Below are 17,120 nucleotides of genomic sequence, written 5' to 3'. Positions count from 1 at the left end.
TCGCTTTATTTGTTCATGAGACCCAGAAAATATTAGATACAGGCTCCCAGGTAGATGCTATTTTTCTTGACTTCCGGAAGGCGTTCGATACAGTTCCGCACTGTCGCCTGATAAACAAAGTAAGAGCCTACAGAATATCAGACCAGCTGTGTGGCTGGATTGAAGAGTTTTTAGCAAACAGAACACAGCATGTTGTTATCAATGGAGAGATGTCTACAGACGTTAAAGTAACCTCTGGCGTGCCACAGGGGAGTGTTATGGGACCATTGCTTTTCACAATATATATAAATGACCTAGTAGATAGTGTCGGAAGTCCCATGCGGCTTTTCGCGGATGATGCTGTAGTATACAGAGAAGTTGCAGCATTAGAAAATTGTAGCGAAATGCAGGAAGATCTGCAGCGGATAGGCACTTGGTGCAGGGAGTGGCAACTGACCCTTAACATAGACAAATGTAATGTATTGCGAATACATAGAAAGAAGGATCCTTTATTGTATGATTATATGATAGCGGAACAAACACTGGTAGCAGTTACTTCTGTAAAATATCTGGGAGTATGCATGCGGAACGATTTGAAGTGGAATGATCATATAAAACTAATTGTTGGTAAGGTGGGTACCAGGTTGAGATTCATTGAGAGAGTCCTTAGGAAATGTAGTCCACCAACAAAGGAGGTGGCTTACAAAACACTTTTTCGACCTATACTTGAGTACTGCTCATCAGTGTGGGATCCGTACCAGATCGGGTTGACAGAGGAGATAGAGAAGATCCAAAGAAGAGCGGCGCGTTTCGTCACAGGGTTATTTGGTAACCGTGATAGCGCTACGGAGATGTTTAACAAACTCAAGTGGCAGACTCTGCAAGAGAGGCGCTCTGCATCGTGGTGTAGCTTGCTCGCCAGGTTTCGAGAGGGTGTGTTTCTGGATGAGGTATCGAATATATTGTTTCCCCCTATTTATACCTCCCGAGGAGATCACGAATGTAAAATTAGAGAGATTAGAGCGCGCACGGAGGCTTTCAGACAGTCGTTCTTCCCGCGAACCATACGCGACTGGAACAGGAAAGGGAGGTAATGACAGTGGCACGTAAAGTGCCCTCCGCCACACACCGTTGGGTGGCTTGCGGAGTATAAATGTAAATGTAGATGTAGAAAATAGGAATAGAGATCAACATAAACATCATTTCCACACTTTTTATTGCTCATGAAAACCACACATTGCATGTTGTACCACCACACAGAGAGACCTTCAGAGGTAGTGGTCCAGATTGCTATACAGACTGGTACCTCTAATACCCAATAGCACATCCTCTTGCACTGATGCATGCCTGTATTCATCATGGCATACTATCCACAAGTTAAAAAAGGCACTGTTGGTCGAGATTGTCCCACTCCTCAATGGTGATTCGACGTAGATCCCTCAGAGTGATTGGTGGGTCATATCATCCATAAACAGCCCTTTTCAATCCATCCCAGCCATGTTCGATACGGTTCATGTCTGGAGAACATGCTGGCAACTCTAGTTGAGCAATGTCATTACACTGAAGGAAGTCATTCACAAGATGTGCATTATGGGGGCGCAAATTGTTGTCCATGAAGACGAATGCCTCACAAATATGCTGCCAATATGGTCCCACTATCAGTTGGAGGGTGGCATTCATGTATCGCACAGCCATTATGGCTCCTTCCATGACCACAAGTGGCATATGTCAGCCACATATAATACCACCCCAAAACAGCACGGAACCTCCAGCTTGCTGGACAGTGTGTCTAAGGCATTCAGCCTGACCAGGTTGCCTCCACATGTCTCCAACGATTGTCTAGTTGAATGCATATGCAACACTCATTGGTGAAGAGAACATGATGCGAATCCCGAGTGGTCCAATTGGTATTTTGTTGGGCCCATCTGTACCGTGCTGCATGGTGTCATGGTTGCAAATATGGACCTTGTCATTGGAGTTGTTCATCATGCAGCCTATTGCACACAGTTTGAGTCGTCACATGACGTCATGTGGCTGCACGAAAACTATTATTTAAACATGGTGGTGTTGCTGTCACGGTTCCTCCGAGCCATAATCTGTAGGTAGCAGTCATCCACTGCCATAGTAGCCCTTGAGGAGCCTGAGTGAGGCATGTCATCGACAGTTCCTGTCTCTATCTCCTCCATGTCCGAACAACATTGCTTTGGTTCACTCCAAGATGCTTGGACACTTCCCTTGTTGAGAGCCCTTCCTGGCAAAAGGTAACAATGCGGACGCTATCAAACCATGGTATTGACTCTCTAGGCATTAGGCATGATTGAACTACAGACAACACAAGCCATGTTCCTGCTTCCTGGTGAAATGACTGGAACTGATCGGCTGTCAGACTCCCTCCATCTAATAGGCACTGCTCTTGCATGGTTGTTTACATCTTTCGGCAGGTTTATTGACATCTCTGAACAATCAAAGGGACTGTATTTGTGATACAATATCCACAGTTAACATCCATCTTCAAGAGTTCTGGGAATCGGGGTGATGCAAAACTTTTTTTGATGTGTTTCAGCTTATTTATTGAGAACAGCTATCATTTCTACAAAGTGTGAACTGTGTTCTATTATCATTAACACATAATGATTCCCTGCTGGATATTGAGTTTCGGGCTGGAGTTTGGAACCAGCCAAGTGATATGTGGGCCACACACCAATGTATTTTGCATCTTGGCACAGCAATAGACCTTGTGCAGCGCCCTCCAATGAGACATTCTGCCTGAAAGCAGCTAATGTATCCAATGCAATCATCTCAAATGGTCTCCAGCAACCTCTACAATGACTTAATTCAGTGCACTGAAATCATGATATACATATCTTTACATACTGTTCTACATCTTGCTTAGATGTCCACCATCAATATTGTTTGGCTACACATCGATCTGTTGCTTTATGACCTCCATGTCCTGTTTAAACAAATTCATATACTTGTTTTCATACTTCGCTCCACTATTCACAATGAATTGTCATTGCATTGCAAATAGCTTGCAGTCTGCACCAGCAGCAGCTAGTGCCTTTTGCATTGCAAATAGCTTGCAGTCTGCACCAGCAGCAGCTAGTGCAATTTGCATTTCTTCAGAGGTGGCAAATACTCATTGTCTCACATGTACTTTCCAACATGAGAACAAGGGGAGTGGAGAGAAGTAAAAAGGACTATGCAAATATGTTAATAGGATAGAAGACATGTATAGGGCTGCAGTGGATGCATGGAATGGAATAGGCCGATGGAGGACAGGGACTAGCAATGTTTCAACTCCATACTTGACGAACACTTTCTTGATATGACCTTTAACCTTCTTAATAAAAGGGAGTAAAGCGTTCCCAGTGAGCAGCTGATGTTCCACATCACTCTTGGTTTTCTTTTTGTTGGCTGGACTCGTTGACCAACCTCCTGCCTGGAGTAACCTAACCTTAAGAGATTCACCTCATATTGTAAGAGATTCACCTCATATTGTAAATAATCCACTTCATACATTTTTAGCCTTGTCCAGTAAGCTTTTAATGACACTTCTTTTTTGTGTTGGGTGGTGGGAGGCATCAATCTGCGTGTGTAGTTTTCATGGACACCTTATTACCCCAACTCTTGTTCACTTATTTGATTACTGGTACATCCAGGAAATTAAGTTACCCACTGTCTCTTTCTCCAATATAAAGTAAATTTCTGGATTGATAATACTGAGCTGTGTCAAGAACAAAACTCTCAAATTATCTATGGCTAAATTAAAAAAATTTCTTACTCATATAACTTCACTAGAAGAAGGTAATGGCTGATAGGACATATCCTGAGGCAGCAATGAATCATCAGTTTGGTAATGGAGGGAAGTGTGAGAGGTAAAAATTGTAGAGGGAGACCAAGGCTTGAATACAGTAAGCAGATTCTAATGTAGCTAGGTTGTGGTAGTAATGCTAAGATGAAGAGACTTGTGTAGGATAGCAAGGAGAGCTGCATCAAACAACTGAATACTATAGGAACATGACTGATTACTACAATTATTACTCATAATGAATCTCTCAAGTTAGTCACTTACAAAAAGCATGTGACTAACATTCAAGTACCAGGGTTGGTTCAATAGAACAAAAATCCTTGGTTACACAATGGCCTGATCTTGCTCATCCTGTCAATACATGATTAGAATTGTACATCATATTTCCATTCTATGTATTTTAAGTTTAGATATTCTTTGTGGTATCCTGTTCTCACAAGAGTGTCAGCCTTGCAAGATGAGTGGTAAAGATTTGATGAAGGAGAGAGATACTGGCAGACTGAGAATTGTAGTTGGGCTGTTGACGACTGCTCGGATAGTTCAGTTGGCTGTTGCCTGTAGAAGACAATGTGGTGGATTTCAGTTCCTGGACAGCATGGAGTTTTAATCCACCTGCAGGTTTCTTAATTTGATGTGATATCTATTTTCCAACATATTACGTAATATGATACTAGACTATGAAATCTCGTTGTTGCTACATTTGTCTGATTTGAATCAGTTACAGAAAGTGTTGCTTGTGTTTTCTAATATTCTGAATCATGTTGTCAATGTTTATAATCTTTCTTTGGCTGTCACTGTTTGCTGATCAAATGACTATCAGTCTTTCAAAATAAACTAGAAACTAGGTACATTTTATAAGCTGGCTAAATTTTAAATCTAATCTGTTGGAGATGATATCACATTTTCATTGATCTTCTGTTTTATATCGCTGGCTCCACCTGTTTTATTTTCTCAATATGTTATCTTCCACTTTCATACCATTTTACTCAACCTTTCTTCCATTTTGAATGGTGTTTTCTGCCCCACAATGACTTTCTATTTTTTTAGTATACACTTCCAACTATTTATTTCAGTTTCATTTCTTCTGTTTACAAAAATTAGGAATCAGAGACAGCTTGTCCATAGTAATGCATGGTTCATGAATGAACTCCATTTCAGAAACTGTCAAAACAGATTTCTGGGCTCTATTAATTAGCTGACTTTGGGTAGATAAATTTTGCATTACTGCTAGTCTCATGAGCTAAAATGGGATTGTTCACATTTATTGATGGCTGCAAGAAGTATCACTTACCTTGTATAGAGATAAAGTGTAACATTGGACTCAATACTAGGTACATCATTTTGTTGGGCACTATGTAGCATATTCACAAGATGAATTCCATGTCCTCCATCATCTGGCATCAAATACCATGTCCTGGTCCCTGTTAGAAGTAGTTACAAATGGTGTAATTTAATAATCTACTTATGAAGACTCACAAAGACCAAGAACATTCAGATAGAGTGATAGTATTCCACATATGAGTGAAAGCACAGACCAGCACTCAGCACTCAACTGGAACTACAACAAAGCCAACACAAAAAGTTACTGCAACATTTAACAGTTGCTATGACATTTAACATGACAGCTCTCAGCTGATAACACCCACTTTATGGCAGAATGCATTTCTTATCTCATCAGGAAAATTTACATACACTTATGCAAAATGCACCTACCATCAACAAATGCTTTCACCATGACATTCTGTTGCTGTGTCTGTAGAACAGGAAGGTCTTAGCTTCTTGTGCAATGTCATTTAATCTAATGATATAGGAGGCTCAGTTCAAATAAATATGTTGAACTATGATTTTATCCCACTTGCTTTTATGGAAAAAAGGTCATCTACCACTACCAATTCAAACTTTTTTACTGTTCTGAGCTAATACATTATTGTGGTGTCAAACAAAACAAAATATCTTAGACTTTGGACGCTCTAAAATTTTAGAAACTAAAACTGGAGGTAAACATTCTCCCTTTATCAACATCCTTACAATATAATATCAATATTATTATATACAAAAGGCATTACAAATCTTAACTTCGAACCTGTTAAGGGCTGGGGGACAAGCATATGGGGACAATTTTTAAAGTCAATTCTTTGTGCAAGAGTTGTCAAGGTAAAACTTTTTCAGTTTGTTTTTAAATTTTGCTTTGATGTCAGTCAGGCATTTTACATCACTGTGTAAGTGATAAAAATCTTTGTTGCAACACTGTGCGCACATTTATTTGCTGAAGACAACCTTAATGTGGTGTAATGAACGTCATTTTTCCATCTGGTATTGTAATTATGTACTTCATAGTTCTGTTTGAACTGTAGTGGATTATTTACAACAAACTTCATGAGGGAATAATATATTGTGAAGCAGTAGTCAGAATGCCCATCTGCTTAAACAGATGCGTATAAGATAATTGTGGGTGAGCATCACATTCTTACAGGATATTTTTGAGCAATAGAGACTTTGTTTCTTACGGGTGAGTTACCTCATAAGTTATTGATTGGCGACTCCATGGAGTGTTGTGTAAAACATCAATATTACAGCCAACACTGACCTTCCTTTTAATTTACCTCATAACATTACTGAATGAAAATCTGCAAAATATGTCAGCTTACTGATTTGTCTCTCCACAGGATTTTCAATGATTCTATGGGCAAATTCAGCTGAAATAAGTTGTTTTACGAGTTCCAAAATGGGCTTTTTCCATTTTAAATTCTCATCAATATGGACAGCTATGAGTTTTAAAGTTTCCACCCTATATATTATTTCCTCACCAAGTATTATACTTATCATTTGTGTAAAATCCCTAGATGTGCACAACAGAATATTTTTTTCTCTCTTTAAAATTTGGGGTGAGGCTATTTGCAGAAAACCAGTCAAAGATACTTTTAAGAACGTTGTTTACCATTTCTGTTTCTGTAAGTACACTTGGATTGCTTTCCCAGATGTTGATGTCCTGCTGGCCCCTAGATGCAATAGATGGCTCCCTTGGGGCCAAACTCAATTAAGTTGCTTTTACTTTAAAGTATTGCAACATAACTGCACAATTTTATACTTTTGTGAGAAATAAAGAGTTGAGGACATTGTTACTTAGAAGCAACTTTGTCCATTAGACTAATTTCCCCCCCTCCAACCCACAATGTCATTGATATCACAAGAAGGTTTGACTACATCTCTCAGTTTCCACATATCATGCTCAAGCCACTCACTTGTAAATGTAGCTAATATGAGTCTTCCAATTTAATTGGGATTCAGTATTAAAGCTCAGCAGTTTTGAAACTATTTTTCTACCTGTATATCTTTACTACATCAAAAAATAAAGTCCTGCATTTAACATGAGTTTCTGCAGAGCTCATTAAACATAACAGAATTCATTGTTACTACTCATGTTTGTATGTTAAAGCTCAGTTTTTTTGGTGTGATAACTAAAACGTTATGATTAACCTCCTACTTGACACACCTTCAAAACAGTTAGCCTACATTTCTGTATTCACTTGATCTAAAAATGTCACTATGGTGAAAAAATACAATACAGTTCCATTTGGGAATAAAAACTTGATGATTTTAACTTGCGCAATGATAATATTACAAAAACGCAGTGGTCACTATTTTATGAAACCCTTGCAAGTAATCATCTGAGTGAAAACAGAGAGCCAATATCTTTAACATACCAAAAAACTGGTGGTTCTTCCTGTATATCTTCCCACTGTCTGTAAAGAAGTACAGCTTCTTATGCGTAACTGAAATTCTAACAAGCCTCAAGTGCAGTGGATATGGACCTCCCCATACTGTATGCAGCAGCCTCTGTTAGGCATGGCGCTGCCCATGCTAACAGCAGTTATATGAGAACACATCACTGATAATAACTGGTAGATGAATTATATAAATTTACAGCACACCCAGTGCAGATGTATGTGAGCATATATAATTCCAAGTTTGATGTAACTTTATAGAGCATTTTTTGAGTTAGACCTAGTCCACTTCTTTTCATAAATTTTAAGTCAACTGCAAACAATAGATCCAAACATGAAACCTGTGGACACAAAAATATTGTCCTAATGTTATTAAAAAAACTATTTTTATTATTTTCCAAATTGCTGAGAAAAATGTGATTTTCTAGTGCAAAACGAAACATGATACATTAACTGGCCTTTAGAATTGGTATAGTGTCTAGAAGTCTCAGCACCATTTTCATTTAAAAAATTAGTAAAGCTGTGTCGAGTTTAACAATTGTAATTATGATATTTTGGGGTACAGTGATATTTAAACATAGTATATTGTTGGAGGTGAAAGACCATGATCAGCACCATCTTAAATTTTTATTAGGTATAAAGATTCTATCAAAAATAGAATATCAGTTTAGCATAACCCCAAATAGGAAAGCAGTAAGTGGTTTAAAAATAAGCTAGAAGCATTTCATACCCAGTAGCCTTGGTTGTTCCAGTCATTAGAGAGGTGCTCCCTGAGCCATCCTCACCCAAATACAATGTCTGATCAAAAGTGTTTGGATGCATCAGTCAGGAGAGCTCAGTGACTTTGCACATTGAGTAGTCACTGGCTTTTTCACCTGAGTAACAAATCCATCAGAGACACCTCAACCCTTCTAAAGCTGCCAAGTAAACTGTCAGTGACAGGGAAAGCCGAAGGAACAATCACAACTAAAACAAGACCAGACAGATCTTACACACTGATGGACAGGGACTTTCAATCATTACAGAGGGTGACTGTAAAAATATCATATGAAATCAGTGGAATGAATCACTTGTGAGTTCTCCGGCAGTCCAGCTATCACAGCCATGTGTAGGGAGTTAAAAAGAATGAGGCACAAAGGTTGAACAGCTCCTCATAAGGAACAGATTTCTGCAGTCAGTGCTAAGTGACACTTAGGTAGTGGAAAGAGCAACATCACTGGGCAAGCTATGGCTGGAAATGATTGATCTGCGTTGATGAATCATGTTAGACCCTGTGGAAATTTGATGGAAGGGTTTGGGTTTGGCTAATGCCTGGGGAACATTACCTGCCATTATGTGCAGTGCTAGCAGTGGAGTACAGAGGAAGTGGTGACACAGTATGGGTATGTTTTTCATCAGACTCTGCTAAATGCAGAAGGAGATTAACATATTTTATATCATTGTATACTGTGTACATAGAGGAACAGTCTGGAAACAATGGTTGTTTGTATCAGCAAGGTGAGCCACCTGGTCATATAGAGGCATCTGTGAGGCAATGGTTTGTGGACAATAATATTCATGAAATGGACTGGCCTGCCCAGAGTCCTGATCTCAGCGAAATGGAGTATCTTTGGGATGAGTCAGAACATTGAGCATGCTCCAGTTCTCAGCATTCAACGTCACTACCTTTCTTGTTTCAGCTCTTGAGGAAGAACAGGGTGCAATTTCTCCCCAGATATTCAGACGTTGTAGTGAAAGCGTCCCCTGCAGAATTCAAGCTATCATAAAAGCAAAAGGTGGACACACCCTGTATTAATCTCCACTAATAGGGAGTCTCAATACTTTTTATCAGATAGTGCAGATCTATAAGACCACTGCAGAGAAGCAGATCAGTCTCTGCTAACAGGCACAGCAAATCAGTCTCTCGACAGCCATCTCTACATTCACAACAGACATTATGTGGGTGATGTTACATGCCTCATATGACTGCAATAGTGAAGTGTCTTGTCACAGAAAGAACTTCTGTATCATGTCACAAGAATTTAGTGAACTTACATTTCATGTATAATACACACTGAAGTGCCCAAAAAACTGGTATAGGATTATTCAAATACAGAGATATGTAAACAAGCAGAATATGGCACTGCAGTTGGCAACAACTCTATAAAACAAAAAGTGTCTGGCATGGTTGTTAGATCTGTTACTGCTGCTGCAATTGCAGGTTATCAAGATTTAAGTGAGTTTGACCATGGTGTTATAGTTGGCACATGAGCAATGGGACACAGCATATTCAAGGCAGTGATAAAGTGGAGATTTTTCCATACAACCATTTCACGAGTGTAGCACGAATATCAGAAATCCGGTAAAACATCAAATCTCCAACATCGCTTTGGCTGGAAAAAGATCTTGAAAGAATGGAGCCAACGATGCCTGAAGAGAATTGTTCAATTATACAGAAGTGCAAACCTTCTGCAAATTGGTGCAGATTTCAATGCTGGGCCATCAACAAGTGTCAGCGTGTGAACCATTCAATTAAGCATTATCGATATTGGCTTTCAGAGTCAAAGGCCCACTTGTGTACTCTTGATGATTGCATGACACAAAGCTTTATGCCTCGGCTGGGCCCACTGACACTGACAATGGACTGTTGATGACTGGAAACATGTTGACTGGTTGGCAAGTCTCATTTCAAATTGTACTGAGTGGATGGATGTGTACACGTATGGAGACAACCTCATGAATCCATGGACCCTGCATGCCAGCAGGGGATTCTTCAAGCTAGTGGTTCATGTCCAGTTGGAGTGATATGGAACCCTTGACATGTCTAGATACAACCCTGACAGGTGACATGCACATAATCCTCCTGTCTGATCATCTGCATCCATTCATGCCGATTGTGCATTCCGACGGACTTAGGCATTTCCAGCAGGACAATGCAATACCCCACACGTCCAGAATTGCTACAGAGTGGCTCCAGGAACACACTTCTGATATTAAACACTCCCACTGGCCACCAAACTCCCCAGACATGAATATTATTGAGTGTATCTGGGATGCCTAGCACCATGCTGTTCAGAACAGATCTCCACTCTCTCATACTCTCACAGATTTATGGATTCATGGTGTCAGTTCCCTCCAGCACTACTTCAGATATTAGTTGAGTCCACGCCACATAGTGTTGCAGCACTTCTGCATGCTCATGGGGGCCCTACATGATATTAGGCAAGTGTACCAGTTTCTTTGGCTCTTCAGTTTAGTTATAAAACTGTAAAATGATTTTCAGTTATCTGCATCTCAGATTTGAGGAACTCTTCATTTTTATTGTGTGCTGTCTGCATAAAGTACTGTGTGGCAAGTGGAATTTTACCAGAACCACTTTAAGGTGAGCAAACTTATACTGAACTTAGCTGCTGAGAGTTTTTAATTTATTGTCTGGAACTGAGGAAGTTCCATAGTCTTTCAATTGCAACATGTGTAAAGTGCTGCTGGGAAAAATGGCTTGTCTGAATCTGGAGAATCTGGATTCAACATACAGATATTAATAAAAAAAAGAACTTGCTTCTTCAAATGAAGATATTTCATCACCCTAATGCAAATTTAAGTGCATTTACTTTACAAGTTTCTGGAACAAGGTTTAGCTACATTTCAGCACAGTAGCTGCCATATCAGCAAGTTGACAGAAGATTGTAGGTAATTGGTTTTGACTACTTTTCTAGTTGTTCGTAGAAGCGGTCAGCTGGTTCTTGCTGAGTGGGTGGAAGTAAGAAGGGACAATCATCAAACTTAAATTAGAAATTAGATGACACAACCTCAATACACCAGGTTCATCAGCTGGGAACGTTAATGAAAAGTCCATGTTTCTGAAATAAACCACTTTCAGCTGTATATGAATTTTACAGCTGAATGTGGTTTGTTTCAGAAGCATGGATTACTTCAGCTGCAGTTGCCCTCAACAGTAAACCATATGTAGTGAAAAGTCAGTCAAATCAAAATAGTTGGGCATAACAATGCAGAAGAAGCTAACAAGGCAAAGTTACTTTGCAGAAGGTGAATTGTGAAGTTCATAAACTTTTTTTACCCTAGTATCAAAGTTTAATACAGTGAATCAGTGAGTAATGAAATCTAATGACTTCCTATCTACTTCAATTGTTGTGTATCTGAAATACTGGGAACCGAGAGGTTCCGATATGTTGCTGCCACAGTCACCACCGATGTATCTGTGGCCTACATCACTGCCACGTCATCACAGCTGTGGTGTTCAGCTTTACTAATAGCTGCAACTCCACTCCAACCCCTCCTCCCTTCTCACCTGCAGTATGCAATGCCAATTGTCACTGCACCACACCCACATCATATGCTGATGCCAACCACAGAGGTTAAGTCAAGAGTATTTGTTTTACTTATTAGTTACAGCTAACAGACTAGCCAACATGGAAAGTAATGAAGGACTTGACTTAGCTGAGATAACATTATTCGGAACAAAACAGTTTTGACAACTCAGGAATGCCTTCAATTCAGCCAATGTATGAAACACCTGTAGAATTAGTTCATATACCAACCAAACGTGTATAAAGACAGCAGCACAAATGACCATAGGTTTGCTTGAGCCTTGGGAGAGCATCACTAAGATACTGAAGAACTTCAACTGGCAGATGCTTGAAGATAGAGTGTACTTACAAGGTTTCTAGAAGCACATTTAAATAAGGAATCTAGAAGAATACCAGAATCCTCTATGTATTGCTCCTGTAGGAACTGTTAAGTAAAAATTCACATCAATTAGATCATGCATAGAGGTATTTGAATAACCATTCTTTCTGCACTCCATACAGAAATGGAACACGAAGAAGCCCTAACAAATGGTACTGGGAAGTACTCTCTGCCATGCACTTCACAGCAGTTTAGAAAGTGTAGTTGTCGATCTAAAGTTGGCTTTACTGCCTACAGTAACTTCTTGTTGCTGTATGATGAAACCATAGACAGAATGGGGATTGTTTTTTCACTGACCTATTTAAAATATCAGATGCAAAACAATGTATCTTAATCAATACTGCAATGACATTCCCTGAATCAGCAAATACAAAAGACCTGTTCCCATATAGTAGTAGATACAGTACATGGGCGCTAGGTGCCTTATGATGCTGTGAAATAGTTTTTGAAAGACATGACCCTTTGTCACGAAACTTCAATGGTCTTCATTGACAACCACCTGATCCATGTACAGTGTTGGTCACCTATGCTAAGTTTGGTTGGTTCATGAGGTACAACAATTATGCCTGATTTAAACAAAGTTGTACAGTAACTTCTTGTTGCTGTATGATGAAACCATAGACAGAATGACAGAATGGGGATTGTTTTTTCACTGACCTATTTAAAATATCAGATGCAAAACAATGTATCTTAATCAATACTGCAATGACATTCCCTGAATCAGCAAATACAAAAGACCTGTTCCCATATAGTAGTAGATACAGTACATGGGCGCTAGGTGCCTTATGATGTTGTGAAATAGTTTTTGAAAGACATGACTCTTTGTCACGAAACTTCAATGGTCTTCATTGACAACCACCTGATCCATGTACAGTGTTGGTCACCTATGCTAAGTTTGGTTGGTTCATGAGGTACAACAATTATGCCTGATTTAAACAAAGTTGTAACTACTTAAACTACCACTTAAACACTAGAAAGTGTAAATATAATTGTATTTAATATATGAAGTTGTAAAATAGAAATCTACAGGAACCATTTTTCCCATTAGACATAATAACTCCATGGAACAGCTGGTTTTAAGCTGTGCTGTATTTGAGAAGTTACTTTCTTGATACGGTAAGCATCTTTAAGTTGCCTAGAACGGTCAGGTGAAAAATAATGTCAAGAACAGTTGGGTTGGGGGTCTGTGGGACCCAATAAATAAATCACTTGTAACAATTGACAAACAGTATGTTTGGATCAAATGTCGAATTTTGATTTTGATTAGGTACTACTAAATGCTATAGTGACATTAGTTCAGCTTTCAGCATCATACAACAATTACTGTAAAAAAAAACTGAAACATATACATCTTTGTAGTACTAAATGTCAGTAAACTGAAAATACAAGTAAATTTGACTGAAATAAGAATATAAATGAGAGTAGGTTGTAGAAATAAGAAGCAAAAATGATGAACTTTCATTGTATAAATGGAAATCATGAATTTGAAGAATAGTTAATGAAATATCATCCTCTATAGTTATCACTTTTCAAAACAGTCGCCGCAAACCATTTCTGCACGCGCCAAGCATAACCACAATTTGGAAACTTTGCAAAAGTATTTAGTTTTGCTGTCCTTGCATTTGTGACATCTTCTCCTTCTCCCTGGTTGTGGATCTTTGAGTATTCTTTGTTCTTTGGTACTGGAGAGATTAGAGGCAAGCCTGTAAATACTGCGTGGGGGTTTTGGTTGGGTTGCACACATTGTCAAATATGGTGTTATGAGAGACTTTCCTAGTGTTCTGAGGTATTCTTGTCTAACTGATACATTTTTGTTGGCTTTGAACACAATGTAGCCATTGAGAGCTGCAATATTCAACAAGTGAAAAAACAGACACAGAGGCCACGGTCTTGTCCCTCTAGCAACAGTATATTCACCACACATAGCTTCAACGACGTCTGCGCCGCCCTTGGTTTTGTTGTAGTACATTATTATACTTGGTTTTTTCTTTCCACCGCTGTCACTGTCAATTTCATCATCACGGTGCATTGATGACAAAAGGAGTACTGATTTATTCCATTTTGGTACATATGAAAGTAATGTGACATCTTTCTGAAAACCAAACATACATGAGTACTCTTCTTTACACTTTTTGGGTAAAAAGTCAAACGGAATTTCAGGCTTATTTTTTTTAACGTACCAACAGCAGTAACATTCTTTTTTTGCAATAGTTTTTTGATGATTGTGTAAGAAGTAAACCAATTGTCTATCGTCAGATTTCTTCCAGACCCTTTTACTGGGTGTACAATATGGAAAACAACATCATCTACCTTATTACTGACTTTGTACGGTCCTTGAGGTTGTGCACCTGCATAAACTTCCAAATGTTTTACATAGTACATTTTAGAACAAGCCAGGATGAAGACCTTGATCCCATACTTGGCAGGTTTATTTGGGATATACATCCTGAACGTGCACCTGCCTCTGTATGGCACGAGCATTTCGTCCAAAGTAACATTTTCTGATGAAGCAAAATATGCTTTGCAGTTGGAGACAAAGATATCAAGAATGGTTCTTATGGCAGCAAGATTACCTTGTGCTTTTCTTTCTTCCCTACTATGGATGTCGTCAAACTTGATACAACAAGTCAAAAATCTGAACTTCTTTGTGACATACTTGCACGAAAGATTTCTATTCCTGTCCCATCTGTATTCCAAATGTCTTCAATATTCATTTTACCACCATGCAATGTTCCAGCTAAATATAGTAGGCCAAAATATGCCTTCAGCTCATCAAAACTGGTAGGCCTAGCCATGTTCAGGTCACTTGCATTATCGTTTCGAACTGAATCAATATAGATATTGGTTAATTCAAGAACTGTATCAATCAATGCATTGCTAAAAAATAACTGCCATGATTCTAGCGGTGAATGTACATCCATCGCAGCTCGAATACTTCCAGGCAAATGCATTGTAATTATGTTGTGACATCTTGTTCGAATGCTTTGTGGGAAGCACATTTTTTGCCATTTAGTTGCTTCATTCCTTCCTTTGTAATACTGTATAGGTGACGTAACTGAGTCAGTTAGAGAAGCTGTACTTGAATCAGCAATAGCAGGTGCATCGGTGTCGGCAGATGACTGAACATCTTCCTCTTCATCAGCACTTATTTCACCATTGCTGTCATGATAACTGTTTATTTCGAAGTCTGGGGTCTGCATCAGAATCGTCTGCTTCATTCTGATCATCATACAAAATTCTGCAAATTTCACTGTAAGAAAGACTTTCTCTTGCCGTGTTATACTGCAGACTACTGACAATGATAATTCGGTGTTAGTATATCACATATAGTTCACAAAATAACTAGTTACTCAATGATACACCAAAATAAAAATGGGGTTGCACCGGCAGAAATTAGTTACGTAAACGGTCGGGCTGGGTCTGACAGACCCGCACACTTTTTGAAAGACTGCCAAACAACGACTAAACAAATAAAAACCTTATTCACGACAATAATGATTTCTCTCAGATGTTTCAGGAAGGTAGCAGGGCGCTCGAGTCAAATCAGCAACTATAAGAATATAAATTCAGAGAAACAAAAACTAGTGGGTCTCACAGACCCAGCCCAACTGTTCTAGGGTTAACTGTGATCAAATTTTTTTTATAAGGCAGCAGGAATAGGAATTGTGAAATATTGTGCCCATCAGTCAGCTTAACTTAACTCTGCATGGAGGCTCCAGATATCCAAGATCAAATCTACTGTACCCAAAACCTAAAAATCAGGAATTAAATTTTGAATCACATGTGAGTTACAGTGGTCTGACACAATTGAAAAATTACTACAGTTACTAATTACATGACGACAAGTAGCATGTAAAGATGCATATCGCAAGTTACTTAGCCTGCAAACAGTAAAATCGCCATCCAGTGCTGACAGTGAGCAGATTTTTTTCTCACTACAATGTTATTACAGATGAGAAGCCTAACTTTCAAGAATGTAATCTAATTACAATATTTTTTTAGCAATAAAAATGCATATTAAAAAAATCTGCTGTGAAATGACACTTTTGTTTCTTTCTTAAGAGAGACATTAATAGTTAATGAAGCAATTGCCAGCTACAAAATGTAACATTCATAATCAGAGGAAAAATTCAGGGTCTTTTAAATGAACATGTGTAATCATTTCTATACATATATTATACACTTACTAATTTGACCAAAAATATATTCTAATTGCACCAAAAATAGATGCCAATTTGGCCGAAAATATATGCTAAGTTTGCATGTCCCTAGCAACTGCAGAGATTTACTTCAACACAACAGAATTATTAAAAGCTGGTGCTACCATATAGTCTGGATACTTCTAAGACTGATAAATACTTACTTTTTGCTGAAGCAATTGTGACACCAGTGAAGAACAAAATACGGAAAAATAGCATGATGAATTCTTTGAATTTCAAGCACTAAATCTGCTCTTAAAGGAAAACATGAACTGCGGTAACTGATTATCAATCAAGGTTGTCTATTTGTCACCTTGGAATCTGAGCACTGATTCTTATCATTACATTATCAGCTACCAGAAAACCAGAAAGCTGTGTTCACTGATAATATCCAAAAACTCTCACAATATTAATGGGTACAGCCAAAAAACTGAAGAATGACATGTTCTAGCTTTGTCAGTTCCCTCATATATGAGCACAATATATATTTTGTGCATAACATTAAGCAGTAAAGAAAGAAAGAAAGAAATGGAAAAAACATAAGGAAAAACACAATAAATTTGTAGCTTTAGAGAAAAGGAGTTCTACAACATTCTTGTAAGTTATTTGCATATTGTGTAATGGATTACAAATTCCCTATGTAAATGTAAAAGAAAACGTTTAATGACCTAAATCAGAAATAAAAATGAACAGTATATGAATCGCACCAGGTATGCAAGA

The 17,120-nt window shown here is 38.5% G+C and overlaps 1 protein-coding gene across 2 annotated transcripts in view; it reads right to left on the bottom strand.

The window, feature by feature from the left end:
- The window catches only part of LOC124607306 (phospholipase A1-like), a 113,832-nt gene extending 97,149 nt beyond the window's left edge, over window positions 1-16,683 (bottom strand). For both annotated transcript variants that reach the window (XM_047139601.1, XM_047139602.1), the window contains exons 1-2: window positions 16,565-16,683; window positions 5,082-5,211 (exon numbers count right to left, since the gene is read on the bottom strand). In XM_047139601.1, coding sequence (XP_046995557.1) covers window positions 5,082-5,211; window positions 16,565-16,619 — 185 coding nt within the window. In that variant the 5' untranslated portion in view covers window positions 16,620-16,683. The remainder of the gene's footprint in view (window positions 1-5,081; window positions 5,212-16,564) is intronic.
- Between the last annotated feature and the right edge of the window lie 437 nt (window positions 16,684-17,120).

The sequence above is a fragment of the Schistocerca americana genome, chromosome 3 (genome assembly GCF_021461395.2).
Source record: "Schistocerca americana isolate TAMUIC-IGC-003095 chromosome 3, iqSchAmer2.1, whole genome shotgun sequence".
NCBI classification, from domain to species: Eukaryota; Metazoa; Arthropoda; class Insecta; order Orthoptera; family Acrididae; genus Schistocerca; species Schistocerca americana.
This window is presented reverse-complemented; position numbering and strand designations above follow the sequence as displayed.